This window comes from Erithacus rubecula (genome assembly GCF_903797595.1).
Source record: "Erithacus rubecula genome assembly, chromosome: 6".
Lineage (NCBI taxonomy): Eukaryota > Metazoa > Chordata > Aves > Passeriformes > Muscicapidae > Erithacus > Erithacus rubecula.
Genome location: NC_136688.1, coordinates 14,980,185 through 15,008,133, shown reverse-complemented (window position 1 = coordinate 15,008,133; position 27,949 = coordinate 14,980,185). Strand labels below are relative to the sequence as shown.

General features: G+C 44.5%; 1 protein-coding gene across 1 annotated transcript; it reads right to left on the bottom strand.

The window, feature by feature from the left end:
* Window positions 1-870: 870 nt before the first annotated feature.
* BBOX1 (gamma-butyrobetaine hydroxylase 1) lies at window positions 871-14,850 on the bottom strand (the record flags this gene model as incomplete). The annotated part of the gene is made up of 7 exons (XM_079309970.1): window positions 14,621-14,850; window positions 12,017-12,131; window positions 8,454-8,652; window positions 5,906-6,011; window positions 3,019-3,215; window positions 2,163-2,329; window positions 871-1,046 (listed from the first exon to the last, which is right to left on the bottom strand). The coding sequence occupies exons 1-7, from the start codon at window positions 14,834-14,836 to the stop codon at window positions 871-873; spliced, it is 1,176 nt and encodes a 391-aa protein (XP_079166096.1). The 5' UTR covers window positions 14,837-14,850.
* Between the last annotated feature and the right edge of the window lie 13,099 nt (window positions 14,851-27,949).

Sequence of the window (27,949 nt, the reverse complement as noted above, 5' to 3'; positions counted from 1 at the left end):
TTTTCCAGTTTAACTGGATATTCTGCTCCTTGAGGTATTACAGGAATTAGAATTTTACTTCTGCAGGACTTCATGTTTCCACTGATGATCAGTTTTTACCGTTATTTGTACTCCATTCTGTTCAAAGCTATGAGCTTGGTTATATATTAACTATATCTTAAGTATACAGGACAAACATTAATGGATCCAGGGCTAATAATATCTACAAAGATTTGTAACTAACAATAATGACTTCATAGCTGTGTGCAAGATGTTATGTGTGAGTTAGATACAAGCCCAAACAGCAATCAGTTCCATAAGAGTTTTTAATAAAAAGGAATTTGAGTAAAAGTGTTCAGAAAAGTACAGAATACAAGTGGAAAATATCTCTTCCCTATTAATGACTGGTATAAATCACAAGATGTCTTAATAGTCATAAATTGCAACATTCACTCCATTTTTATATGGAAAATATCACATTTACAAATGCACGTAAACTTACAGGGCTCAGATGAATCTTAAATTGTTATGAACAATTTTTTTCTTAGCTTATAGAAATCAAAAATGCATTTATGAGAGACTCATAGAGTGGTTTGGGCTGGACCTTCTCATTCCTCCTGTGCCATTAGCAAGGACACCTTTCACTATCCCGGGTTGCTCCAGGCCCAGCCTGGCTGTGAACACTTGGCAGCCACAGCTCCTCTGAGCAGCCTCACAGTAAGGAATGCCTAATGTGCCTAATGGATACCCAGCCCAAACCTGCTCTCTGTCAGTTCAAAGCCCTTGGCTCCACCAAGCCCGTGTCAAAGCCATGTCAGTTTCTGCAAGGAACACTCATTCCTCTTAACTGGCTGTTGCCATTGAGCTTAGACAAAGTGCATTTTGGTGATCCTAGTGGGCAGCAGTGTCGGTGCTGCCCTGGAGCCTCCTCCTCAGGGTGTGGAGCCTGGACATGAGCACGTCCCAGTCTGCATAAGCACCCTCCAGGAGCCGAGTGGCCTCCGGGCTGGCCGGGAAGCCGCGGCGGCCGTGCAGCACACGCCAGTTGTCGAAGGTCACAACGTCACCTGCACAGAAGGGATGCTCCAGGTCACTGCTGGGCTGCTGGAGTTACACACAACCTCCAGAGAGCACAGGCACACTCACAGCTGCAGCTAGGGAGCATCGCTGTGAGGAGCCCTGCAGACACAGCATCGCGCTTCCTCAACTGAGGCAACACGCTTCAGTGCCTTTCTGGCATTTCTTTCCTTTTTTGTGTCATGAGGAGCTAAAAAGCAGAGTGGTACAGGAGTCCAGACTGAGAAAATCCAGCCTTGAGGAGAAGGCAACTATAGTAAATCCATGGAGGTGAAATAAATGAAATGTGTGAAAGCCGCTAGGATACTTTTTATTAGTTCGGTCTGGTACTATTTCTACTATACACATACATACTTGCCCTGTTAAGAGAATTTCATTAGAACACAGTCAAGACATTGAAAATTGGGAAATTTCACAATTCATGCTAGAGTACCAATTTATTTTTTCTCCCTTGTGTGCCACCATTATGGTAAATCTTGAATTAAATTAACTCAGTGTTTCTTATCTTCTGCCCATTCCTTCTACCACCATTTCAATGTATAAATCAATAAAATTGATGTCACTAATATAATATAAAGTACTTTGTTTTTCCATTAATGTGATCTTACACATTATTTTATAGTGTGTTTCCAATAGAGAGATCAGTTTCCTCACAGACTTTTTAGACACATAGTATATATGGCTGTCAGGTATACTGATAAATTTACTTTTTACATATCTTTACTTTTTCATATCTTTATTTTAATGCTGGGGAATAAAAGAACAGAGATTAAGGCTACACATGGAATCACACATGGTATTTCCCATCTATGTGCTATTGTACATCAATTTCCAATATGGCATGTAGCATAAAATGCTGTTTTGGATTTAGTGTAAAGATACATTTAACTGATCTATAGGCAGACTATTCCCCCCTTCCATGTTTTCTTCTTTGTAGTGTAACAATGGCAAAATAAATCTATGAGATGAATGTAAGAATGCATAATATTTATGAAACAAAATAGATGATAGAAAGACTCAAAGTTCCTCAAGCAAGCAGTGCTCATGTATTTTGACTGTCAGAAAAACATGTGAAAAATTGTTGTGAGGAGAAGCAACTTACTGACCTGGTTTCAGCAGGAAAGTAAACTTGTGTTCTTCACTGTTTAATAAATCATCAAATTCCTTTAGAGCTGCATAAAATGGCCTCACTTCTTCAGCAGGAATATCAAACACTGTGTCTCTTGTTGCATTGTTATAATTGATGCGGATTTCTTGGCCTCTGGAATCCACACTGGCAAACAAAGGAAAGGGAAAAAAGAAAGGAAAAAAGAAAAACTAATGTATTCTGTTGTTACTAAAACAGTTCAAGATGATTAAATAATTACTGAATTCTGCTAGAATATCAGTATGTTTCTATAGTAAAATTCAGATTGATATTGGATTTTTCTAATTAATCTTCACTAGGAAAAGGGATAATCAGGAGAAAGTGTAGGCACTCAATTTGCTCAAAAATCTATATTATACACTCTTTAATTGTAAACTTCTTTTTAATAAATCATAAACTTTTTTTTTAAATCAGAAAAGAATATTATTATTTGCATTTCATCTTTTGATAGTATATAATTCTTAATCTAAATGTTTCAAATTATGACCTCTCCTAGGCATGATGTATACGTACATTGACTGGCATTTAGTAACAGATCTGGCTGTGCCTGTGCCTGGGAGTTACTGTAATTACATCATTTTTTGTCTGTGTGTGGCAAAACCAAGTAAGTGCTACAATTCACAGAACAAGTCACACACTCCCCAAAAAAACAGATTAAAGATCCCAACCAACCAAGCAAACCAAAAACCCCACAGAAACCTCAGACCCAGTTAAACCAGTGTTTTCCCACAAGGTGGCAGGAGCAGACCTTCTCCTACCAGCCTGCAATCTACCACACGACATGGATTTTCTTTTTAGGTGTTGGAACTACTCACTCTATGATCCTTTGTTTACAGTGCACAGCAAAATCACAGTAATCCTCCCCAACATCCACATAGTCTACAGCAGTAGAGGACAGGATCTGATATGCCTCAGGGTTTTGTTCCTTCAGCTTGTGGGATACATGAAATCCATCTACAACTTCACTTTCACCTCCTGCAGCTGTTTGCTTTATACAGTGAAGAAATTGAACCTGGAATGAATTAACAGCTCTTTAAAACAATAATTAGCTTGCATATTTAATAGTTTATTAGTATCAGTTCTCTCACATCTGTGGTTCTTTTATTCTAGTTTGCTTTTTTTTCCCCAGTGACAGACTGAGTTCTCATTTACTGCAGCTTCACAGCACTCTGCCACCAGTATCACAAAGGCAGAAAATTAAAATAGCACGTTCATAAATCCATCCCATTTTGGGATTATATTTCCTAATGCTTGCAACCTGTGAGTCAGTGACAAAGAGGCCCTGATTCTTTCGAGTCTCTCTTTTTGCAGTGGCATAATTTTAGATACATTTCAGTCATATCTCAACAAAGCACATTAGCTTTGTCCTGCAGAAACAAACCTGATGTTAATTATCCACTCACAGAAGGGAAGAAGTGGCTATCAGAGAAAGTCTGTCTCTGTGATAAAGTATCATTAAGACAGTTTCATTTCACTTTACAATGAATTTGCCAAGGTGTAAGATGGACAAAAAGCTTAAGCTGGGCTCTATGTTGCACTGGTCTAAGTCTGAGCTGCTGTCACAAGCAGTAAAACTCCCTGTGGGTCTAGATAACACACAAACTAATTGCTCAACTTGCAAATGACACAAAATGCACTTGTCATATCAAATGTTATCTTTGTCACTTGGCCCTTCCATGAATTTCTGAGATGACTAGGATAAGAAAATAACCAACCAAACAAAAAAAACCCCAAAAAACTCCAACAACAACTGAAACAAGCAAACAAAATAACAAAATGGCAAAAACCCCAACCAACCAAAAAACCCCACACAACCCCCCAAACAAACAAACCCACAAAAACTCCCCAACCAAACCAAAGCAAACAAGACACAAAACAAAATCCCCAAAACAACAACAACAAAAAACACCCCACAAACACAAGAAGCTCAGACAAATAAACAACAAAACCAAAAAGCCAAACAACTCACCAACCAAAAGCTCAGCCCAAACCAAAACCCCCTCAGGGTGGCAAAGAGGACTGGAACAGGGTTTTTCCTTAACCTGTTGGAGCTGCAGACCTTGGTGGTGGCAATGAAGGGCAAACTGAAGCTGGGCAGGGCAAAGAGCCCATTGAAGGAGCACAAGGCAACAAATTCATTTTTTTTTGTGGCCACAGCTGGCCTTGTGCAAGGTAAGCACAGCTTGGCCAGCCAAGGAGGGCTGCAGTAATGGAATGTTGTGGGGATTCCCTCTAAATGGGACAGCTCTGAAATTAATCATCATCCTTTAAGAACACATCTCAATATTTGTAATAAATCACAGAATCAATGGGTTGGGAGAGACCTTCAAGATCATCAAGTCAACCCATGCCCAACACCTCAATAGACCATGGCTCTGAGTGCCTCATCCAGTCTTTTTATAAACACATCCATGGATGGTGGCTCCACCACCTCCCTGGGCAGACCATTCCAGTACTGGATCACTCTTTCAGTAAAAAACTTTCTCCTGATATCCAGTCTCTATTTCCCTTGGCACAGCTGAAGCCTGCGTCATCTCATGCTCTTGGTTGCTGTCAGAACAGGAGCAGCCCCAGCTGAGCACAGGTTCCATTCTGGGAGCTGCAGAGGGATCAGGTCACTCTGAGTCTCTTTTCTCCAGGCTGGACAGCCCCAGCTCCCCCAGCCATTCCCCCAGCCTGTAGTGCTGCAGGGGGTTGTTGTGGCTTATATACAACTTCAGAATTCAAATATTGTGTAATTACATAAAGAAAACAGCACACTCAGGACAATGTTCAAAACCATTGCAATGTACTTCAGTAGTTTTATTTCCTACAAGCACATTTGAATGAGAGAGGTTACATCTTTTTCTAATGTTTCATAGCAGAGTGTGAGCTTTGGCACAGCCAGGACAGTGAGCTAATTCACATCTGTTCTCTATTAATGAAGCCTATTCCATTCTTTCTCCATATTAATGAACAGTATCTAAATGATGAAAAGATAATCTTATTGTGAAGTGTTTGGTACTTCCCTATGGGTAAATCACATTAACTTTTTGTTTAAACACAGAAACAACAGAGTACTCTGAGCAACAGAAGGGAGGTTTTATAGTGGAAACTTTCCAGGGTTATCTGTGTTCCTTTGTACCTGTTCATACTATTGTCCAGTTCTCTGGAATTATGTGACATTATATGACAAGGCCTGGGTGAAAACATATTTTCTGTGGTTGTCCACTTTTACAGAAAGTCCCTGGTTTTTTGTCTGTTATGAAAGGGCAAACAAGTGTTTATCTTGTACCAATCCACAGAAAACAGAATATATAATCTTAATTGTATTTCTTTCTCTGTTCCCCTCCTGAGCTTAAGAGATGAGTCCAAAATGTCATAACCTGACTGTAGCATTTGGACACCTAACTTCTGTGAAATAATGAGAACAGCATATAAAGCACCCTAAAGTTCTCTCATATGGAAATATTTTCAATACTTTGTGAATTTAATTTAAAAATTATGGGATATATGGGAAATTTATGCTGAATTTACATCATGCTGTAAAAATTGCATAGCCATGTGTATATAGATTATCATATGCAGATTATTATATTGTTATTTTTACATTGCTCTTTTCAGACAAAATTCAGAACCACTGATCCCTAACCATATTTGACACTATAGAAACATTTCTCTTTCCCCTTTTGAGGGGTGAAAAAGTCAGTAAATTCAACTTACCCCAGGTGGATGCTGCAGAACTGGATAATCAGTATGAAAACAGAGTCTCCCAGTGGTATAAGCTATATTATTAGCATCTGCTTTGTCTTGCACTTGCCAAGTTGGTCTTGATAACCAAAGGGAAAAGAGAAAACGTGTTAGAACATGTAGCCAGCATGCCAGAGAGTACACACTGAAACTGTGAAATCACACTGCAAGAGTAATTTCATCTTTGGACATGAAAACATCCTAACATTGTGAGGAAATAAGGATGCATCAGTGTCCCTCTACCCCAACAGTTATTTCAGCACTCCCAGATAAACTGCAGAGTGTCAGGGCACATCTGGCACCAGAAGAATGACAGCTTTGCACTGGTGGCACTTTGCTGAAGTGGAGACACAAACCAAGATGCTTCTGCCATAGAAATCATCTCAGTGCTGATGCTCCAGAAATAAGCAAGTAGAAGCTGGCCCATTTCTTTTGAGCAACCTTCCATTTTCCCTCTGCCACATAGAGCACATTATCAATGAAATACAAAATTTGTAGCTTTCCCCTGAATTTATTTTTAAAGTTATTTGTAAAGTTATTTTTAATATTTATTTTATTACAATCTAAGAAAATATAGAGTATCCTTTACTGGAATCTTTCCTGTAAGTTGAAGACTTTTCCTGGAGAGAAATGTCTGGATGAAAGACTTTGAAACTTCTTCCCTTTCTATGGCAGCCTTTTTGAGAACTGGCTATGTTTATTTTATTACATAGCTTCTGTCTTGGAATTTGGCACAATTCAGTAAAAACTTTTCTAACAACTGCAGTGAAAAAAGTAAGTGACAGCTGTATGACAAAGACATAATATCTTATGGTGCTGCACAGGCAAAATGTGTTTTGAGGGACACACCATGCAGCACAATTTGAGACCCAGACCCGCAGATTTTGTTTACACCAAGTTCACATGATTGAAGACAGTCCTTAGCAAATGTATGTTACAGATCCAGATGTTGGTCTGGAAAAGTGTAATTTACCATACAGAGTCCATATAATTGCACACACTGACTGAAAAGAAATGATGGAACTCATTTTCCCTTGTGGAATATTATAGACCAAGTATGTTCCAGATGGTGTGTGCCTAGCTTTACTTAATAAGGGTTTAAAAAGAAAATAGACTAAATAATATTTATATACAGTATATAAATGCTTTTGTTATAGGAGTTTTATTTACTATAGAAATTATGCAAAATGCTAAAATTAGATTTCTGCAACTGCCAGAGGGAAAACCCCCTTGAATATTTGCAAACTGCCTAGGAGAAATAACTTTTATTATTTGGAATGGCACATGCTCATCAGTACATAATTTGAGTAACTGCACATATTCATCATCACATGACCTCAGTACTCAAGTATGATAATTTCAACCACACTTCCACAGTCTGACAGCCAAAAAATAGCCCCTTTATATAATCCCTATAATTAGTGCTGAAGGCAGCTAGATTTGCTCCATCTTTAATTTAGTAGGCTATGGAGTCACTTGATGGTTTTGAAACAATTTAACACATTTTGATTGTCTCATTTATATGAAATCTATAAAATTTCTGGAGTGATAACACTTTATAGAGTCATCATAAGCTTTGTAAAATCAGCCATTCTTCTGTGCTGTCAGGGTTTGTGAGGGATGCAGTGGCTTTTCTTCCACACAGGGAGCTTTGGTCAAAGCCCAAGCCTCCAGCATGAGGAGCTGGAGAAGAGAACTGTGGTGTGACTGGAGACTTCTTTCATGCACTTGGGCCTCCATAATGGAAAGAAAAAGGTTAATTAAAAGAGGTGGAAACTCTTGGTGTTGTTATATGGCTGATAGAGGGAGTGTTTCCACTCTTTACAGTAATGACAATTTAATGGAGGTCACACCAAGCAGACATCTAGACAAGAAGAAAGGCTTTTTCCTTCATGCGTTAGAATTATATTCATTGCTGTTACATTTCAGTTTAAAATGCAGGATTCTGTTGAGTTAATGTTTAATTTGTCAAGTTCTCCAATTCCAAGTTTATCCTTCTATTTATCATATTTTGTAGGCTATGTATTTGGCTTACAGTGAAATAGCAAGGAAATTACCCAAAGTTATTATTTTATTAGATTTGTAAAAACCACCCTAGAATTGGATGCCTGTAAGAAATGAACTTCTGTTTCAGAGGTGAAAATTATTATAAGTATTAGCTACAAACAGATAACTTCCTCTGTTCAGAACAGGACGGATGAGGGATTTCTGGTTTTGTTTCATGGCATAGATAAGTAAGTCTGTCTCACTGTTGCCCTGTATTGACAGTATTTGTTTTTAGACACTTTTTCTTCTCTTATCAGTTAATGTTATTGCTGCTCTTCTTTCCATACCCCTCCTGTGACAGCAATTCTCTTGTACCCTACATAAACTTGATGCCAAATTTTCTAATATATAGAGAAAGAATCTTACACCTTGCTTTAATATATTAATCCACAAAACAGATACAGCAAGCTTAGATGAAGAAGATTGGAGGTGATTCCCACACTGGCAAAACAAAGATGATACAAAACAAACTCACCCATAAAACGTGAGACGCAGGAACCCAACCCTGTGGCCAAGTCTAATCAGCTCTCCCTGCCTTGCAGCAGCTCCTGTCAGCAGAACAATTCCTACTTTCTTTAGAGTGCACAGCCACTTGTATGCACTTTCATCATTGCACATGATTTCTTCAAAAGGCATTTTGGGAAGCTGAAGGTCTGAGCCCCAGTACTGGCGTTCTGAAAGGGAGGAAACAGAGAAACAAGTTCTTGGCTGGTTTAGCACCAAAACTCAGGACACAGCCAAAGCAGGAGGTTAGTGGGATTTCTGTGTATTTGTGAATATTTCTCAATCCTGCAAACCATCTGGAATGGGTCCCTGAGTTTGCACAGATGACAAGCAAACCTATGATGAAATTCAGCAAGACACTGCAATATTGAAATTTTAGGTCAGAAGTTGAATGAAAGGACAGTTTGAAAGGAATATTTCTTTGTTAACAGTGCATCATAAATGTGTGTATTCATTTTTCTGTCTGTACTGATAAGCCACAAGAGGGAAAAGGAAAGAGGAAACAAAAATCCCATTTCTTGATCATACCAGGTGAGCCCTATCTACATTAGAGTTGGCATAAAATGAGAAGATGCCTTTGCTCAGTACCTGCAGAAGGTGTGCATGCACCAGCACTAGGACTTACCCAGCATCTGCTACACAAGTTGGGAAAATGCTGATCAAAATCTTCTGAAGTAATGTAAGAAAGTCTGGACATCACTAGAGTAAATTACTTCATCTAAAATTATTTTGTCTACAGCATGTATTTTAATGTTTGTTGAAAGTCAAGTGTATTGTGAGTTATGTATGTGGCAGCGTAACTCATCTCATTACATTCTTATTAGTTATTACTGCAGGATAAATTCAAATGAACACATTTTAAAAGTAAAAAACTACTTTTATCTTCATCCTCCTAAAGTTACCATCTCTCAGGACTTAGCAGAGAAACTGAAAACACCATTGATGATGTTAACTTCCTGATTCAAACTTTTGTGGAGCTGGATATATATATATATATATATATACACACACATATATGGATATATATATATATCCAGCATCATATAATCACATTTTAAAGAACTATCATAACCTGAAACCTTTAAACTGCTGTTAAAACCTTAATCTAACCTAAGGTTAAAAATATTAAGTACCACTACAGACTAGCTCTGCAGAATCTTCTCTCCCATCCAGCAGGAAAATGTCATATTAGGTGTTATCTAATTTCCACCTCCCCAAACCCCCAAGTCCCATCCTGATGGTGGTATGCCAGCATGTTGGAAAATGAGCCTCAGCAAATGAAATTAATGTGGAATACTGGCATCCTTAGTGTCTCTCACAATTGTCTACTACACCAGCATCTGAATTACAGACATGCTAAATCATTCCTGTGACATCTGCTGGGTAGAACTCGAGTAAACAAAGAAGAAAGTCTACTTCTTCAGCTGCAGAAGTAGACTATGACTCTTGCTGTTCTTTTGGGAGCAGCAGTAAGCTGGGCTGAAATTAGCCTTGATCTACACAAACAGCAGATTTTGAATTTGCATGTTGTATGGATAGGATCTGGCAATGTTTTGAAAGGGAAATCTTGACATACTGCCATAGGGTTATTTATAGTCACTTCATCATGCACTGAAAATCTGACCTGCTCTTCTTTTTGGGTTTCACACAATGTCTGGCATCTATGTTCTTTGAATCAGAAACTATGATGGGAAAACATGTTTTTTTTAAAAAAGCAGCACTGAGAGCAAATAAGCACTTGCAAAAGGAAGAGAGTTAGCCACAGCTGCAATAATGTCAGCAGTGAAGGTTAACCTTTAACTGCAGCATTCTGGTGAGTTTGTGTTTCTCTTGGTGAATCAACATGCAGGGCTGGCATTCTGTGTCACTGTCTGTAACATCACACTGCTGGGAGATGAGCAGATACTTAAGGACATGCAATTTCCAGCCTGCATCTCCACTCACCACAGGGAAGTGTATCTGAACTTACCACAACACACAACAAAAAACTGATCTCAAACAGCCAGCAAGCAAACTCACAGGCTGCAGCAACTGAAACCTGGGAAAAATTGCAAGAAGGTGGAAGCACAATGAGCCAGGGCTTGTCTAAGAATGTGAGGAAGAGCTGAATGACACTACTAAAAAAGCCAGTTAATTGGTGTAATGTTTATACACTCAGTTTCTTCAGACAAACCACGTGAAACACAGCTTGAAGAAGCATTGCCCAAAGAGTGAAACACATCCTGGTGAATATTTTACCTAGATAGGTCCAATGGAGAAGAGCAATGGCAGAGCAGAGAACTGGCTGCCAAACCATGCACTGTGTTCAGGAGCAGTCACTGTGCACATGCACAGTTGTGAAGGCAAAGCACAACCAGCTAGGACTCCATAACAGGTGAAAAAAGTAGCATGACATCTGAATTCTTGAAATCTCAGTAATTAATGCCCTTGCCAATGAACACAACCTGAGATCTAGATTATCTTGTCTGGGTGTTAATTAAAGCAATCTTCAATTTACATTGATCTCTTCAAAGGCTACAAAACATCCTGCTACCTTTTGTAGCATATTTATTTTCACAAATAAAAGTTCTTACCACCTGAAACATCAAGTCTAGTTTCCCTGAATAGATTTGTATCTTCACCATATTCACTCTGGAAGCATGCCAAACCCTTCAAAATAGCAATCAAAACATTTCATTTCTGCCAAAATTAAAGTAGATACAAATTTTTATATTACCAGGGGGTAATATAAAAATAGTTCCATTCTGAACTATGAAGAGTCTATTATAGTATCCACTGAAACAAATGGAAATATTTCCCATCACTGAAGTTTTAAATCAGTAATGTCCTATTTTAGCAGATTCTTGCCTCTGAACACAGATGCACAGATTGAGGCAGCAGATCTCACAGGAACACTGTCAAGAGCAGTCACAGGCATCCTGGAACTTTCACACTTTCATGCTCAGTCTGAAAGGCTGTCAGAGTAATAATGATATGCATCATGCCAAACCTAGTGGGTTTATAAGCATTCACTTTAAAGGGTGAGTGATTTGTACAGGGTAAATGTGACAAAGACAATTGTACACAATACTTTGTGATCAAAAGACAGTTTACCACTAAAATATGCACAGGAAGCAAAGCAAACACAACCTGACCTTCAGCACTACACACTGCTATGCTTCAGTTACTTTTAAACAAGAAGGCCATGAAATGGAAAAAAAAAATATTTTGCTTGCAATTCCCTTGCAATTCCAAATAACCTTTGTTCACAGAAAAATTTAGAAAAATTTAAACACTTTAAGCAGCACTCAGGCACTTGCATAGTCACGGAACACTGCTGGCCCATGACTCACTTGTGACACCTACTAACATTTTCTGGAAAGAAAAGGCTTTCAGGAAAGCAAATTCAGCCCAATTAGTTGTACTTCTCTGAGGTATAGAAGAGGGAAAAGATAATCTGGGTACACCTGGTCCTCACTCAGACACCTCTAGCCAGGACTGTCAGTGTCAAACCCCTTCTGACACAAGCATGGCAGACAGGGATTTAATTCCTACCTGGCAAAAACAGCTCTGCCCTCCTTGCAGCTCTGGCTTCTTCAGAGAAGCATCGTTCTTTCAGCCACTCAGCTTCATACTCACTCGTGTGTTCATCAGACCATGTAATGCAGATCTTGCAGCACAAAGGGAAAGGGGAGTTTAGAAAAAAATATTTGAAAAACATAATCTAGAACAAAACCCCTTAGAAACAGCAGAAATTGTAATACTTAGATCAAGAATATCAGAATTAAACTTTCCCTGAAGCATGATAGCAAAATGAAAATCCAGCTGGAGCACCATCCAAATTCTGACACTTCTTGTAAATGTTCATTTTCATTACAACCTGTGACTTAATTTGCTGGTTTGTGTGGACTGTTTTCACTGTGGGAGCTGCACTTAATAGAGAGAAGGGAATTGTAAAAACTGGCACATATCACTGGGGACAGCACTTCATACCAACTCAGAAGAGAAAAATATCTTGCAAAACACTGACAGGTTGTGAGAAGAGAAAAAGAATGAGACAGAAAAGGACCTTCTGCTAGGAGAGAAATCTGTCTCCTACTTTTGAAGTCTTCCCTCTATCTTTTTAAAAGTGTTGGGTTTTTCAGTTCAAAGAAACATGGGAAGCAAGCCCATGGCTTTGCTTGTCAGGAACTGAAAGAGCTCAATCCAGCACAAACCTCCAACTGAATTTTTAAGGTGGATGAGCAGCTATCAGTTCCCAATTCACATGACTCTGCTCATTCACACAGGGTAGAACACTATCAGTATCATTTTAGCACTAGTGCTGTGCTTTCATCAGGTTCTAAGTGGAAGCAGACAACTCCTAGTTTGCCTAATAAAATAATGAATTTACATTGCCTTAATTTTGTCTACAATGACCTTGGGAGGCCAGAATTCCTCACCAGAGACCCTGTGCTGAGACACTCACATGAGTCAGCCTCTGCCAACTGCAAGGCTGTCCCACTGACCTAGGATTGACTGCTGCACATTCAGTATGTTTAAAACATCTTTAAGTATAAAGTGAAGGAAATGAGATTGCCAAAGGAGCCATGTACTGCTTTTAATAAAACATAAAAATCTGAATAATGTATTAGGTTTTTATCTATCAGGAAAGATTGAAATTTGTAAGGAGGGCAGCTCCAATCTTCTCCTGCTCAATAACCTTCCATTATTCAATAAGAAATGTTAATGTAGATAAGTAGGCAGGGATACAGACATTAGCCCAATTCTGATTATTGGATTAAACTTTGGTTTGAGTGTTTGCTCTAAGATGAAGGTTATTTTGCACTGAAAATTTGCTAATAAGCTGATTTTTGTTATGGATTGAGGTCATCATCATTTTGCCATTCGTTTTTTGGATTTTCAAGCCGTTTACTTAAAGAATAAAGAGAGTAAAAAGTGTCAGTGTAATTAAGCATGTAAGAGATGTCTGCGTTTTCAACAACTAGTGATGAAGCACATGGTAGAATTTTTAAAGCATTATTATATTACAAAAGCGGAAGGCTGGGTTTATGCAGCCTCTGCATGACAGAACCATAAACCCCAGTTTCACAGGACGGTGCAGAGATGTGAGTTGCCCAGGCTGATTCTCCCCGAGCGGAGCGGCGCGGTTCGCGGGGCGCGGTTCGGTGCAGCGGTGTGTTTTGGGGTGAGCAGGAGCGGCGCGGTTAGGGCAGAGCGGTGTGTTTTGGGGTGAGCAGGAGCGGCGCGGTTCGGTGCAGCGGTGTGTTTTGGGGTGAGCAGGAGCGGCGCGGTTAGGGCAGAGCGGTGTGTTTTGGGGTGAGCAGGTGCGGCGCGGTTCGGGTGCAGCGGTGTGGTTTGGGGTGAGCAGGTGTGGCGCGGTTTGGTGCAGCGGTGTGGTTTGGGGTGAGCAGGTGTGGCGCGGTTCAGGTGCAGCGGTGTGTTTTGGGGTGAGCAGGTGCGGCGCGGTTTGGTGCAGCGGTGTGGTTTGGGGTGAGCAGGAGTGGTGCGGTTTGCTGCAGCGGTGTGGTTTGGGGTGAGCAGGAGCGGCGCGGTTCGGTGCAGCGGTGTGGTTTGGGGTGAGCAGGAGCGGCGCGGTTCGGGTGCAGCGGTGTGGTTTGGTGCATGTGGCCGTTTTGAGCGGTTGGGGTGAGCAGGTGTGGCGCGGTTTGGTGCAGCGGTGTGGTTTGGGGTGAGCAGGAGTGGTGCGGTTTGCTGCAGCGGTGTGGTTTGGGGTGAGCAGGTGTGGCGCGGTTTGCTGCAGCGGTGTGGTTTGGGGTGAGCAGGAGCGGCGCGGTTCGGGTGCAGCGGTGTGGTTTGGGGTGAGCAGGTGTGGCGCGGTTCGGGTGCAGCGGTGTGGTTTGGGGTGAGCAGGTGTGGCGCGGTTTGGTGCAGCGGTGTGGTTTGGGGTGAGCAGGTGTGGCGCGGTTTGGTGCAGCGGTGTGGTTTGGGGTGAGCAGGTGTGGCGCGGTTTGGTGCAGCGGTGTGGTTTGGGGTGAGCAGGAGTGGTGCGGTTTGCTGCAGCGGTGTGGTTTGGGGTGAGCAGGAGTGGTGCGGTTCAGGTGCAGCGGTGTGGTTTGGGGTGAGCAGGTGCGGCGCGGTTAGGGCAGAGCGGTGTGGTTTGGGGTGAGCAGGTCCGCGCAGGTGCTGTCCCTGTACCTGGGCGCCGCCGCGCAGCAGGAGCCGCCGCGCCTCGATGTCCAGCTCCAGCTGCTGCGGCCGCAGCCGCCGCGCCCCGGCCGAGCGCAGGAAGCACCGCGGGCAGCGGCAGCTGTCCCGCAGCCACACGCACGGGTAGCGGCTCTCGCTGCCGTCCTCCCACCGCACAAAGACGAAATGGCCCCGAGCTTCCACGCTCCGCACCCGCGGGGCCATGCTGGGCTGCGGGCCAAGCGCTCTGCAAGAGCAGCAGAGAGCGCACCGGCTGCGGGGATGGGGACTGCAAGAGAGAGAGAGATGAGAGAGAGTGAGAGAGAGAGAACGAGAGAGAGAGAATGAGAGAGAGAGAACACCGGCTGCGGGGACTAGGCACTGCAAGAGAGAGAGAGATGAGAGAGAATGAGAGAGGGCGAGAGAGAGAGACCCACCGCCTCTGAGAGCACTGCAGGAGCGGCAGCGGCAGGGAGCGCACCGGCTGCGGGGACCGGGGACTGCACTGTGAGAGAGATGAGAGAGAGAGTGAGAGAGAGAGGGACTGAGAGAATGAGAGTGAGAGAGACAGACCCACCGTCCCCCGCCTCTGAGTGCTCCAGCAGCAGCAGCAGGGAGCGCACCGGCTGCGGGGATTGGATACTGCACTGAGAGAGAGAGAGTGAGAATGAGAATGAGAATGAGAATGAGAATGAGAGAGTGACCCACCGTCCCCCGCCTCTGAGCACTCTGCAGCAGGGATTGCAGCGGCTGCGGGGACTGGGCACTGCACAGGGTGAGTGACCCACCGCCCCCGCCTCCCGGGCTGGAAACGTCAGAGACACACCCATGGAACAGATCTGCAAGTCCAGCGCTTGTCCCGTACACACAGCGCCAGACCTGAAGCTTCTCCTTTCAGGAGATTTGCGCGAGTGGAGTGGTAAGGCTGCTCCGGGTTGGGTTCTGCGCAGAAGTCACCCAGCACGTACTCACTGGTCTGTTTCCATACAGCATCTCAAAACATTTTCCATCCTATTTAGGTGATTCCTGACTTTTGGACTTCAACCCCATCATTGATGTAAGTGCAACACTCCGTCCGATAACAGGTTCCTGTTTCCAAGTATATTAATGCCTCCCCTTAGGGCACTTCAACAAAATCCAGGCTAAGAGTAGGGCCAAGAGAATATTTTTCATCCAGAGAATGCAGGATGATCTGCAACACATCCTTTTGATTTCAGAAAGCAAAAAATTTATGGTTCATGCTACACCCCATGTGCACTACCTTGTCCTGTGAGCTCATATAAACAAGTTAAATAGATTGTTATAAATGGCAAATGATACTATTTAAGTATTAAATAGCACATCCTATGAGCTCCAGCAAACATGAACTAGAGAACTGCATGGTTACATTATCTGCTTGCTAGCCAAGAAGGAACATGTGCTATTACAGGACAGGAGTGTTGCACTTACATCAACGAGGGGTTTGAAGTCCAACAGTCAGGAATCACCCACACAGAGCAGTTCAAGAGCAGCACAAAGAGCAGCACCAATAGTCCCCTTCTTGGTGGATTGGCTTACTTCGTGGGTACCAAACCGGAGACTGTTACAAAATGCACTTATGGCAGTCATTGTAACCATTGCAGTGTTGTACCTCCGTGAATCATTATTCAGTGTTGCAGTTGTAACACTGTGTGCTGGAAAATGAAGCATTGAGACTCAGATAAAAGAGACACGTCTCAAGAAAATGGGGGGACCTGACAGCGTGATGGACAATAGACAATACACAATAAAAAATACACAATAAAAACAATAAACAACAGTGTTCAGACAGACAAGATTTTCAGTTCCCCTTGAAGTCGCTAGATAGAGCTTAAAGACTAGCTAGCAAAATAGATACAAGAATGTAACAGTAGACACAAAGAATGTTAAACCCAACTGGATAAGCAGATAATGAGGAACACAGTGGCTTTTGTGGCAAAGCCATGTAACAAAGAGCACCAGAGCACACACCCTAAGAGGGCTTCAAGGTGAGGTTATCTGCCACACTGGAGCCCTCAATGTGTATGAACCCCAGAGACCCTCAGACCACCCTCTAGGACCACAGAAGGACCCCCAGTAAGGAGGGGTGGTGGTTTATGGAAAGAAAAAACTACCCTGGGGTTTTAAATAGATGTAATATATAGTAAACATCACCAAAGATGTTTACTTGCCTTTTATGAACAAGATTGAACAGATCTATGGTCAAATAGAGCCTGTGCTGTGGCACAGAAATCCCTGCTGCTTCAGATGGAGCCACTTTTTCTGCACCCTCCAAATGAACGGGGCAGGTTTGTATGAGAGCAGCAGGACCAGGGCAGTGATCATCCCCCCTGACTTTGCACTGGTGAGGACACACCTCCAATTCTGTGTTTTGTTTGGGGTTCCTCACTGTGTGAAAGACATTGAGGTGCTCAGGCATGCCCAGAGAAGGGAATGGAGCACAACTCTGGTGGGAGGGAGCTGGAGGGGGCTCAGCCTGGAGAATGGGAGAATTGTCACTCTCTAAAACTATCTGAAAGAGATTGCAGTCAGTGGGGTCAGCCTCTTTTCCCATGTAATAAGCAATAGGACAAGAGAAAATAGCTTCAAATTCTGCTAGGGGAGGTTTAGATGGTTATGAATTTTTTTTTTTAACCAGAAGTGTAGCCAAGCATTGGAACAGGCTGCTAAGAGAAGCAGTGGAATCACCAATCCTGGAGATATTGAAAAGCCATATATAGATCTGGCTTAGGGACACAGTTTGGGGTGCACTGAGCAGTGGGGTAACAGCTGACTCAATGATGATAGAGGTTTTCCAATCTAAATGATTCTATGACTCTGTGAGATGAATTTACTGCTAAACAAGTCTTCAGAGCAAGTGAGCTTCTTGGGAACAAATTTTAAAACAACATTAATAGACCCTCATTGTTTCATGCCTGATACATATGCAAAAATATTAATTACATTTATTTGATCAATGTGTTTCTTGTGGTTGAAGGGAGGGAGGCTCTAACAGAGAGAAATATGACTTCTGCAGTTGAGGGAGTGGCAGAACATTTGCACCTACCAGTTTTCAGCTGGACTGGCCCATGATGGTCTCCAAGTTTTTAACTTTTATTGCAGTACAAACCCCACCTTCTTCAGGATGCATGAACTGGTAGCAGAACTTCCATGAAAGAAGAGGAAATGGAAAAGGAAAACCTTTATTTGTCTCCAGATGGAAAGCTTTTCCCAGCTGTGCAAGGGACACCTGCTCCAAGTTCATGGCTGTCTTCTATTTTTAAAGTAATTTTAAATAAGAACTACTATATACCTCTTGCCTTCCCATTTAAACACGTTATTTTAAACAGGAGCTTGAACATTCTATTTTCAAGGTTTGATGGACTGGATGTCAGGTTCCTTTCATAAATACAAATGTTTACAAATGGCTTTATTTATTTATCCCAGAGATTTTGTAACTCTTGCCTTTATCTGAAGATAATAAAGATAATTACTTCCCTGCAGGTATTTTATATGAAGTACATACCTTACTCTTTGTCTCAGTCATCAGTCTTCAAGTAGTAACTCCTAGAAAAGAGCAGGATGAACATTTTGCCTGTGCTGAATGTAGATTATTGCTTGAGAAACCACATTTCACCTTCCTGACTCATGCTGTTGACTTTGTACCATAGTACCTTAACACTAGGTCTCTCAATCCCTTTTTTCTTCTTTTTTATCTTTTAGAAAAAGTACACATTAAGTACATAGTGGGTGAAAGAAAATATTTTATATTGTATGCATTTATGATTTGTTTTGTTTTTACTAAATGGAGAAAAATGAATCAAATTTGGTTCAAGTGTCTAAATAATACAATTATAGGCTTTTAATGAGTGAAATCTGTTATTAACATAAGCTACATATATAAGCATACATATAAATCCTGGTCAAGCTGGAAAAAAAGAACCAAAAGTAATTTAGTTAGGAAGGAAAGTTGTACATATAACAAGAATAGGAATTTCTTTTACCCCAGTCAAAAGGGAAACATACTGAAGCATTATAAGCATGAGGGTGTAAGAAATCTCATTTGGAAATAGGAGTGCTCCAAAGTGTTTGCAAGGCTGGGTCTCTGTTTTAAAAAAGATTGCTACACAATATAAAAATGGAAAAAGATCCTATCCAAGTGGAAATAAAACAGAACTGCCTTTGAGATGATGCAGCAGCAAAATAAATCATTAATGCTTTGCTTGTATCTGTTGTGTTTCTGTAAAGGAAAGAATTTTTAAAGGGGCATATCAGAACATATAATGAAAATCTTGACCAACATATTTCTGCCTCTTTTTACTGTCTCAACATCATTTTGCTTGATCCTGATGCAAGATCAGTTCCCTGATTCTCCTTGGGCTTTGTCACCATTTACACAGCTGTGACCATGGGGGTTATGCCACAGTCTCACATGACTTTGCAGGAGGTTACTGGCACAGTTTATCAGTTTGGCAGCAATTAGGTAAAGGCATTGCAAAATTCTAAGTCACAGGGTAACATGCAAAGAGCAAACATGTTAGGAAGCAAACTCTGCTTGCTACCCTGGCATGACAGCAAAAGACTAAAATCTAGAGCAGTATTCCCAGTGGAGTCAGACATCACAAATAACAGTATTTTCCTGGTTCTGTGAGCTGGAGCTCTGCACACATGTGTCCTAGTTTGAAAGGACAGGTGTCTGCCAGTAAGGGCAGAAGTTTTCATTTGGAATAGAGACTTTGGTTCCACTCCCCTCCCCCAAGTATTATGATTGTTTGAATCAAGGACTCTGAGGCAGAGATAAGGGGGGGGTGGGAATAACAGCTCTTTTACTAATATATCTAACTATACAAACAGAAAACAATAACAGTTAAAATTGCTAACAGAACTAAATAGGTAACTTGGTGTCAGTCCCTTTAGATGCAAGCACGCTGTCTCTGTGCTTAGTCCAGAGCCCGGATCTGCTGAAAGGCAGGCGGGAACAAAGGCAGGAAGGAGGGGAGAGGGGCAGCAGCGGCCACGCCAGTCCCGGGCGGGAACGGGCTGCAGCGGTGGCTCCTCGCTCACCGTGTGTGTCCGGGTGATCAGCTGTGTCCGCAGAGGCAGGAGGCTGGAACGGGGCAGATGCAGGGCAGGTGGTCGCAGAGGGTCTGGATCTCCTGTGCTCGGCCGCATGGCTGAACAATCCCAGGCGTCCTCCTCTCAGCTCGCCGGAAACGCGAGTGCCCTCCCGGAAGCCTCAGAGGCCCCTCCGGGGGCCGTCCCCACCCACCCCCTTTTGTCTGGACCCATCAGGGACCCTGGGTGTAGCCCGGCCAGCTCCATTGGCATGATAATGGGAAAAATTCTTTCAATTGACACAGTAACAGAAAAACACTCAACCCCCAACATTATCCACCCCGAATTTTTTCCATGCCAACATGCTACATCATATTGAAATCTTTAAATTATATACATACATGTAGTTACAGGCACAGTATCATATATAGTTCACCCTAGAACAAGGTCCCCTTGGGGTATGCATCGGGTCTCTCCATCCTTTTGCATCACCCACCAAGTGCAACCTGGTCCTTGAGCGAAAACCACCCCACGAACAGGATTGTCTTTGCTGGAAGCAGAGTTCACCCAGACAGTTTTCCCTAACATGCCTCTCAGGTGTACCACTGGAACCTTATCTCCATCTGCTGCTCCCAAGGGCTCTGACTGGGCAGGGCCTGCTCGGTTAGTGGAACCTTGGGTATTCACTAACCATGTGGCCTTTGGTAGATTGATCTCCCAGTTCTTCAAAGTCCCCCCACCAAGTGCCTTTAAGGTGGTTTTAAGCAGACTGTTGCACCGTTTGACTTTCCCAGACGCTGGTGCATGGTAGGGAATATGGTACACCCACTCGATGCCATGTTCTTTAGCCCAGGTGTTTATAAGGCTATTTTTGAAATGAGTCCCATTGTCTGACTCAATTCTTTCAGGGGTACCATGCCTCCAGAGGACTTGTTTTTCCAGACCCAGGATGGTGTTCCGAGCAGTGGCGTGGGGCACAGCGTAGGTCTCCAACCATCCAGTGGTGGCTTCTACCATGGTCAGCACGTAGCGCTTGCCTTGGCGGGTCTGAGGCAGTGTGATATAGTCAATCTGCCAGGCCTCTCCGTACTTATATTTGGACCATCGCCCCCCATACCAGAGGGGCTTTACCCGCTTGGCCTGTTTGATGGCAGCGCACGTGTTACAGTCATGAATAACCTGAGAGATGCTGTCCATGGTTAGATCCACCCCTCGGTCTCGTGCCCACTTATAGGTGGCGTTTCTGCCCTGATGGCCTGAGGCATCGTGGGCCCATCGAGCCAGGAACAGTTCTCCCTTGTGTTCCCAATCTAAGTCTATCTTTGAGACCTCTATCTGTGCAGCCTGATCTACCTGCTTGTTGTGCCTGTGTTCTTCATTAGCCCGACTCTTGGGAACATGGGCATCCACATGACGGTCTTTCACGGGGAGCTTCTCTACCCGAGTGGCAAGGTCTTTCCACTCATCAGCAGCCCAGATTGGTTTTCCTCTATGTTGCCAGTCAGCCTTTTTCCACCTTTCCAGCCAACCCCACAGAGCATTGGCTACCATCCACGAATCAGTGTAAAGGTAGAGCTTTGGCCATTTCTCTCTCTCAGCAATGTCCAAGGCCAGCTGAACAGCTTTGAGTTCAGCAAGTTGACTCGATCCACCTTCTCCTTCGGTAGCTTGTGCAACCTGTCATGTGGGGCTCCATACAGAGGCTTCCCACTTCCGGTTCATCCCCACAATGCGGCAGGAACCATCGGTGAAAAGGGCGTAGCGTGTTTCATTTGCTGGCAGCTGGTTGTACGGTGGAGCTTCTTCAGCCCGGGTCACTTGCTTCTGCTCCTCTTCATCAGCGAGACCAAAATCTTCACCTTCTGGCCAGTTCGTAATTATCTCCAAAATCCCAGGGCGATTCAGGTTACCAATATGGGCGCGCTGCATGATGAGGGCAATCCACTTGTTCCATGTGGCGTCGGTGGCGTGGTGAGTAGAGGGAACCTTTCCTTTGAACATCCACCCCAGAACTGGCAGTCGGGGTGCCAGGAGAAGTTGTGCTTCTGTGCCAATCACCTCTGAGGCAGCTTGAACTCCCTCACAGGCAGCCAAGATTTCCTTCTCTGTGGGAGTGTAGTTGGCTTCAGATCCTTTGTAGCTTCTGCTCCAGAATCCCAGGGGTCGGCCTCGGGTCTCACCAGGCACCTTCTGCCAAAGACTCCAGGACAGACCATGGTTCCCAGCTGCAGAGTAGAGCACATTCTTTACCTCTGGTCCTGTCCTGACTGGGCCAAGGGCCACTGCATGAGCGATTTCCTGTTTGATCTGGGCAAAAGCTTGCTGTTGTTCAGGGCCCCAATGGAAATCGTTCTTCTTGCGAGTGACCTGGTAGAGAGGACTCACAATCTGGCTGTACTCAGGGACGTGCATTCTCCAAAAGCCAATAGCACCTTGAAATCTTGTGTCTCCTTCTTGCTTGTTGGTGGGGACATTGCAGTGATCTTATTGATGACCTCAGTGGGGATCTGGCGCCGTCCATCCTGCCACTTCACTCCCAGGAACTGGATCTCTCGGGCAGGTCCTTTGACTTTGCTCTTTTTAATGGCGAAACCAGCTCCCAGCAAAATCTGGATTATCTTCTCTCCTTTCTCAAACATCTCCATTGCTGTGTTCTCCCACACAATGATGTCATCGATGTACTGCAAATGTTCTGGAGCCTCACCCCTCTCCAGTGCAGCCTGGATCAGTCCGTGGCAGATGGTGGGGCTGTGCTTCCACCCCTGGGGCAGTCGGTTCCAGGTGTACTGCACGCCCCTCCAGGTGAAAGCAAACTGAGGCCTGCACTCTGCTGCCAAAGGAATGGAGAAGAATGCATTTGCAATGTCAATGGTGGCATACCACCCTGCTGCCTTGGACTCCAGCTCGTACTGGAGTTCCAGCATGTCCGGCACGGCAGCGCTCAGCGGTGGAGTCACTTCATTCAATGCCCGATAGTCCACAGTCAGTCTCCATTCTCCATCAGATTTCTGCACAGGCCAGATAGGACTGTTGAAGGGTGAGTGGCTCTTGCTGACCACCCCTTGGCTCTCGAGATCACGGATCATTTTGTGGATGGGGATCACAGCATCTCGATTTGTCCGGTACTGCCGGTGGTGCACTGTCATGGTGGCAATTGGCACCTGTTGCTCAGTCACTTTCAGGAGTCCTACTGCAGAGGGGTTTTCTGACAGTCCAGGCAAGGTGTTCAACTGCTTAATGCTCTCTGTCTCTACAGTAGCTATTCCAAAAGCCCACCTGAACCCCTTTGGGTCTTTGTAGTAGCCATTCCTGAGGAAGTCTATGCCTAGAATGCACGGTGCCCCTGGGCCAGTTACAATTGGATGTTTCTGCCACCCCTTCCCTGTCAGGCTAATCTCAGCTTCCAGCAAAGTGAATTCCTGTGATCCCCCCGTCACCCCAACAATGGAAACAGGTACCTTCCCCACATGTTCTGATGCTATCAGGGTGCATTGTGAACCAGTATCAACTAACACTTTATGTTTCTGTGGCTTTGACGTGCCAGGCCATCGCACCCACACTATCCAATAGATCCTGTCATCCCATGCCTCTCCCTGGCTAGAGGCAGGGCCCCTCTAGCCCTGGTTATTATTTCTTTCCTGGGCATACATAGTGGAGGTTCCTTCCAGGGGATCTGACAGAACATCCTCCTTGCTGTAATACCCTGCACCTTGTTTGTGGGAGGTTGAGGCTACCTTCATTTTAGTGCGGCTCCCTCGGTTAGCATTTCCCTCCCTGAGCTGACGCACCCGTGCTGCCAGGACAGAAGTGGGTTTCCCATCCCATTTTCCCATGTCTTCTCCATGGTCTCGCAGGAAAAACCACAGGTCAGCTCGTGAGGTGTACCCTCTCTCCCTTGCTGGGGGACGTGAAGCTCTGACTTGGGGGCCTGTGACTCGTACTGCTGCTATGCTGATCTTCCTCACCTCCTCCCTCACCTCCCTCATCTCCTCCATCATCTCCTCCCTCATATCCCTCATCCTATCTTCGACCTGTTGGAGGTCCCTGGCCACGGCAGAGACATTAGCCTGCATTGGGCCATTCATCACGCTCTCAAAATTTCTGAGTTTGTTGGCAACAGAACACACTGTCTCTGGACTGTTATTGGCATTAATCATTGCTATGTAGGTGGTATATTGAGATGGACCCAAGGTTGCCAGATTCCATAACATCTGCCCTGTGCACTTGACCTTGTCAGGGTCATTGTCATGCTGTCCATCCCTCCCAAAGAGTACCTCTAATACTGCTGTCTCTCTCAGCTGCTGGATCCCTTCCTCAAGGGTCTGCCAGCGCATCCTACGGTGGTGCTCCTGCATTCTCTCTCTGTGGACAAACTTCTCTCTCACACTCATTAAAAGCCGGTCCCAGAGGGAAAGGAGGCCTTGCTCCCTTACGAATATCTGGTCCACACCTGAATCCTGGGCCAAGGATCCCAAATTCCTGGCCTCAGTTCCATCCAGTTGAACACCTGTTCCCATAAGGTCCCAGACCCGGAGTAACCAAGTTGTAAAAGGCTCACGGCCCCGCCAAGCAATGTCTTCACGCAGGTTACGGAGACTATCGTCTGAGAGGGACTCGGTGACAATCTCAACCTCTGGCTCCCTTGCTGGTTGTGAGGACCCTCCTTGCTGATCCCCATTATCTAAGTGCCTCGTTTTAATCTTAGATTTCCTAATTTCCACAGGAGCAACTGCTGCTGGCTGTGGCTGCTCCTGTGATCCAGCTGGAACCTGGACAGATACAACATCTACGGGTTCCACTGCAGCACCATCTGACTCTCCCTCTTTAGGGCAGAGTTTCTCACCAGCTGGAGAAAAATGCTCCTTCATCATCTGGCTGTGCTCCTTAAACATCTGGCTATGTTCCTTCAACATCTGGCTTTGCTCCTTCAACATTTGACCTATATCCTTCACTAGAGCCCCCACCCACTCTGGATGGCTCATTTCTGCGGTGGGCTGTGGGGCAGCATCAGGCTCTGGGGCAGCATCCCTAGCCCCTGGGGCAGAGGCAGGTTCTGGGGCAGCATCCCTAGTCTCAGGGGCAGGTTCTGGGGCAGCATCCCTAGTCCCTGGGGCAGGCTCTGGGGCAACATCCCTAGTCCCTGGGGCAGGTTCTGGGGCAACATCCCTAGTCTCTGGGGCAGAGGCAGGTTCTGGGGCAATATCCCTAGTCCCTGGGGCAGGTATAAGAGTTGTTGTCCAAGCCAATATTCCCTTGTTTCTGAATGCTAAGTAGAACAAGCCTACCAGCAACAGCAGCCACTGTATAATAACAGTGGCAATTAAAAAAGATCTGAAATCCTTGAGAACCAGTGGGGCAGCCTCAAAAAACTGGGTGATGGGTTGGGAGAAAATTTCCCTTGCACTCGTTATCTCACAGTAAGTACCATTACTGAAATAGCCCCAGAAACACGCAGTTAGAGTACGATAGCTCCGGATCCATGCAACCGCTTCCCAGAAAAAATTAAAACCCCATGAATTCCTGACATAATCAATCCACCAAACCAATCGGACAATAGCCACAGCAACCTTGGTGAGGGGGCCCAAATTCAAAAAAGGGCTTACAAATGGGAGGGAGATGGCTGTGACCACATGGAACACAAATCAGATTAAACCAGACAACATATTGCCAGTTAAGAGAGCTGTTATTCCTGTGTTAACTCTCAACTCAGTGCCCTCGAGTCCCTTCGTGGTCGCCAAAATCTGTCCTAGTTTGAAAGGGCAGGTGTCTGCCAGTAAGGGCAGAAGTTTCCCTTTTTGGAATAGAGACTTTAGTTCCACTCCCCTCTCCCAAGTATTATGATTGTTTGAATCAAGGACTCTGAGGCAGAGATAAGGGGGGGGTGGGAATAACAGCTCTTTTACTAATATATCTAACTATACAAACAGAAAACAATAACAGTTAAAATTGCTAACAGAACGAAATAGGTAACTTGGTGTCAGTCCCTTTAGATGCAAGCACGCTGTCTCTGTGCTTAGTCCAGAGCCTGGATCTGCTGAAAGGCAGGCGGGAACAAAGGCAGGAAGGAGGGGGGAGGGGCGGCAGCGGCCACGCCAGTCCCGGGCGGGAACGGGCTGCAGCGGCGGCTCCTCGCTCACCGTGTGTGTCCGGGGGATCAGCTGTGTCCGCAGAGGCAGGAGGCTGGAACGGGGCAGATGCAGGGCAGGTGATTGCAGAGGATCTGGCTCTGCTGTGCTCGGCCGCGTGGCTGAACGATCCCAGGCGTCCTCCTCCCGGCTCGCCGGAAACGCGAGTGCCCTCCTGGAAGCCTCAGAGGCCCCTCTGGGGCTGTCCCCACCCACCCCTTTGTCTGGACCCATCAGGGACCCTGGGTGTAGCCCGGCCAGCTCCATTGGCATGATAATGGGAAAAATTCCGTCAATTGACACAGTAACAGAAAAACACTCAACCCCCAACAACATGCCAAAGCAGCAGCCTAGAGCAGGCCTGAGATCCACAAGCAGTGCAGTGGGGCAGACTGAAATGCAGTTGGAAATGGAGAGGAATGTCCTGGTTTGAAAGGACAGGTGTCTGCCAGTAGGGGCAGAAGTTTCCCTTTTTGGAATAGAGACTTTGGTTCCACTCCCCTCCCCCAAGTATTACGATTGTTTGAATCAAGGACTCTGAGGCAGAGATAAGGGGGGGTGGGAATAACAGCTCTTTTACTAATATATCTAACTATACAAACAGAAAACAATAACAGTTAAAATTGCTAACAGAACGAAATAGGTAACTTGGTGTCAGTCCCTTTAGATGCAAGCACGCTGTCTCTGTGCTTAGTCCAGAGCCCGGATTTGCCAGAGGGCAGACGGGAACGAAGGCAGGAAGGAGGGGGGAGGGGCAGCAGCGGCCACGCCGGTCTCGGGTGGGAACGGGCTCACCCTCACCGAGGGCGGCGGCTCCTCGCTCACCGTGTGTGTCCGGGTGATCAGCTGTGTCCGCAGAGGCAGGAGGCTGGAACGGGGCAGATGCAGGGCAGGTGGTCGCAGAGGGTCTGGATCTCCTGTGCTCGGCCGCATGGCTGAACAATCCCAGGCGTCCTCCTCTCAGCTCGCCGGAAACGCGAGTGCGAGTGCCCTCCCGGAAGCCTCAGAGGCCCCTCCGGGGGCCGTCCCCACCCACCCCCTTTGTCTGGACTCATCAGGGACCCTGGGTGTAACCCGGCCAGCTCCATTGGCATGATAATGGGAAAAATTCTTTCAATTGACACAGTAACAGAAAAGCACTCAACCCCCAACAAGGAATTACTGTTAAAGGGAGATCTGCAAGGAAATAAATCCCATGCAGCCTACATGGATCGTGGAATTGGACACAATGGAAAAGTGATTTGGATAGGAGCCATCAATCAATATAGAACAAGCACAGGGGCATGCCTGACCTGAAAAACCCAAATGACAATGAAATACAAGTGTTGGAAATGAAAATTGGACCTGGTGCAAATTAGCTTCTAGGGTAAATGAGCACATGGTGACCTTCAGTTCATTCCTATGTACATGGTCAGATTAATTCCTCTGCACTCTATAAGGAAAAAAAAAAAAAGAAAAATCTAAGTGAGGTTTACCTCTTGTTCATTCACTCTTTTTTCCTAGGGTTACTCTTCGGAAGTTAGAGAGTACATGACATATTATTTAAAGTCACAAATCTGATAGCATCCTAATTTTTATGCAGATCATGATGAATTAGCTTGCATTTTCTTGTACCTCTGTTTGAATCCTGAGTAAAAAGTTCATTACTTTAATGCAAATCTCAGGTGGATTACATTAAATTAGAAACAAAATCATATTAGTTTAAAAAGGACAAGGTCTGCTGCTAAGAAAAACTGACAGTTCTTCATTAACCAAGAAGCTGTCCACACAGAAAGGGTAAAGGAAAGAATTATTTATCATTACCCTGAAAAAGGCATAACTAGGTCTTAGATAAACTCAGCTGAGAAACTGAAAATCCACTGAATAATTTCTGTGGATTAAAACCCAACACTAAACTGAAAATCATAGTAATATTATTTTTGAGAAGAGATAACAAGCAGACACAGAAAACCATCTTGTAGTTTGGAGCGTGTCCAAATTTTTAGTACAAATAATAGTATTTACACTATATACCAAACATATAGCACCAAACTACTAGCATTAATAACAGTAAATCTCTATTACAGCACTACAATTGGTAACTCCTGCCACAGGAAAAAATGTGCAGAGTGGAAAATGTATGGAAAATATGCTGCAAGGACACAGGGTTTTTTGGTCATCA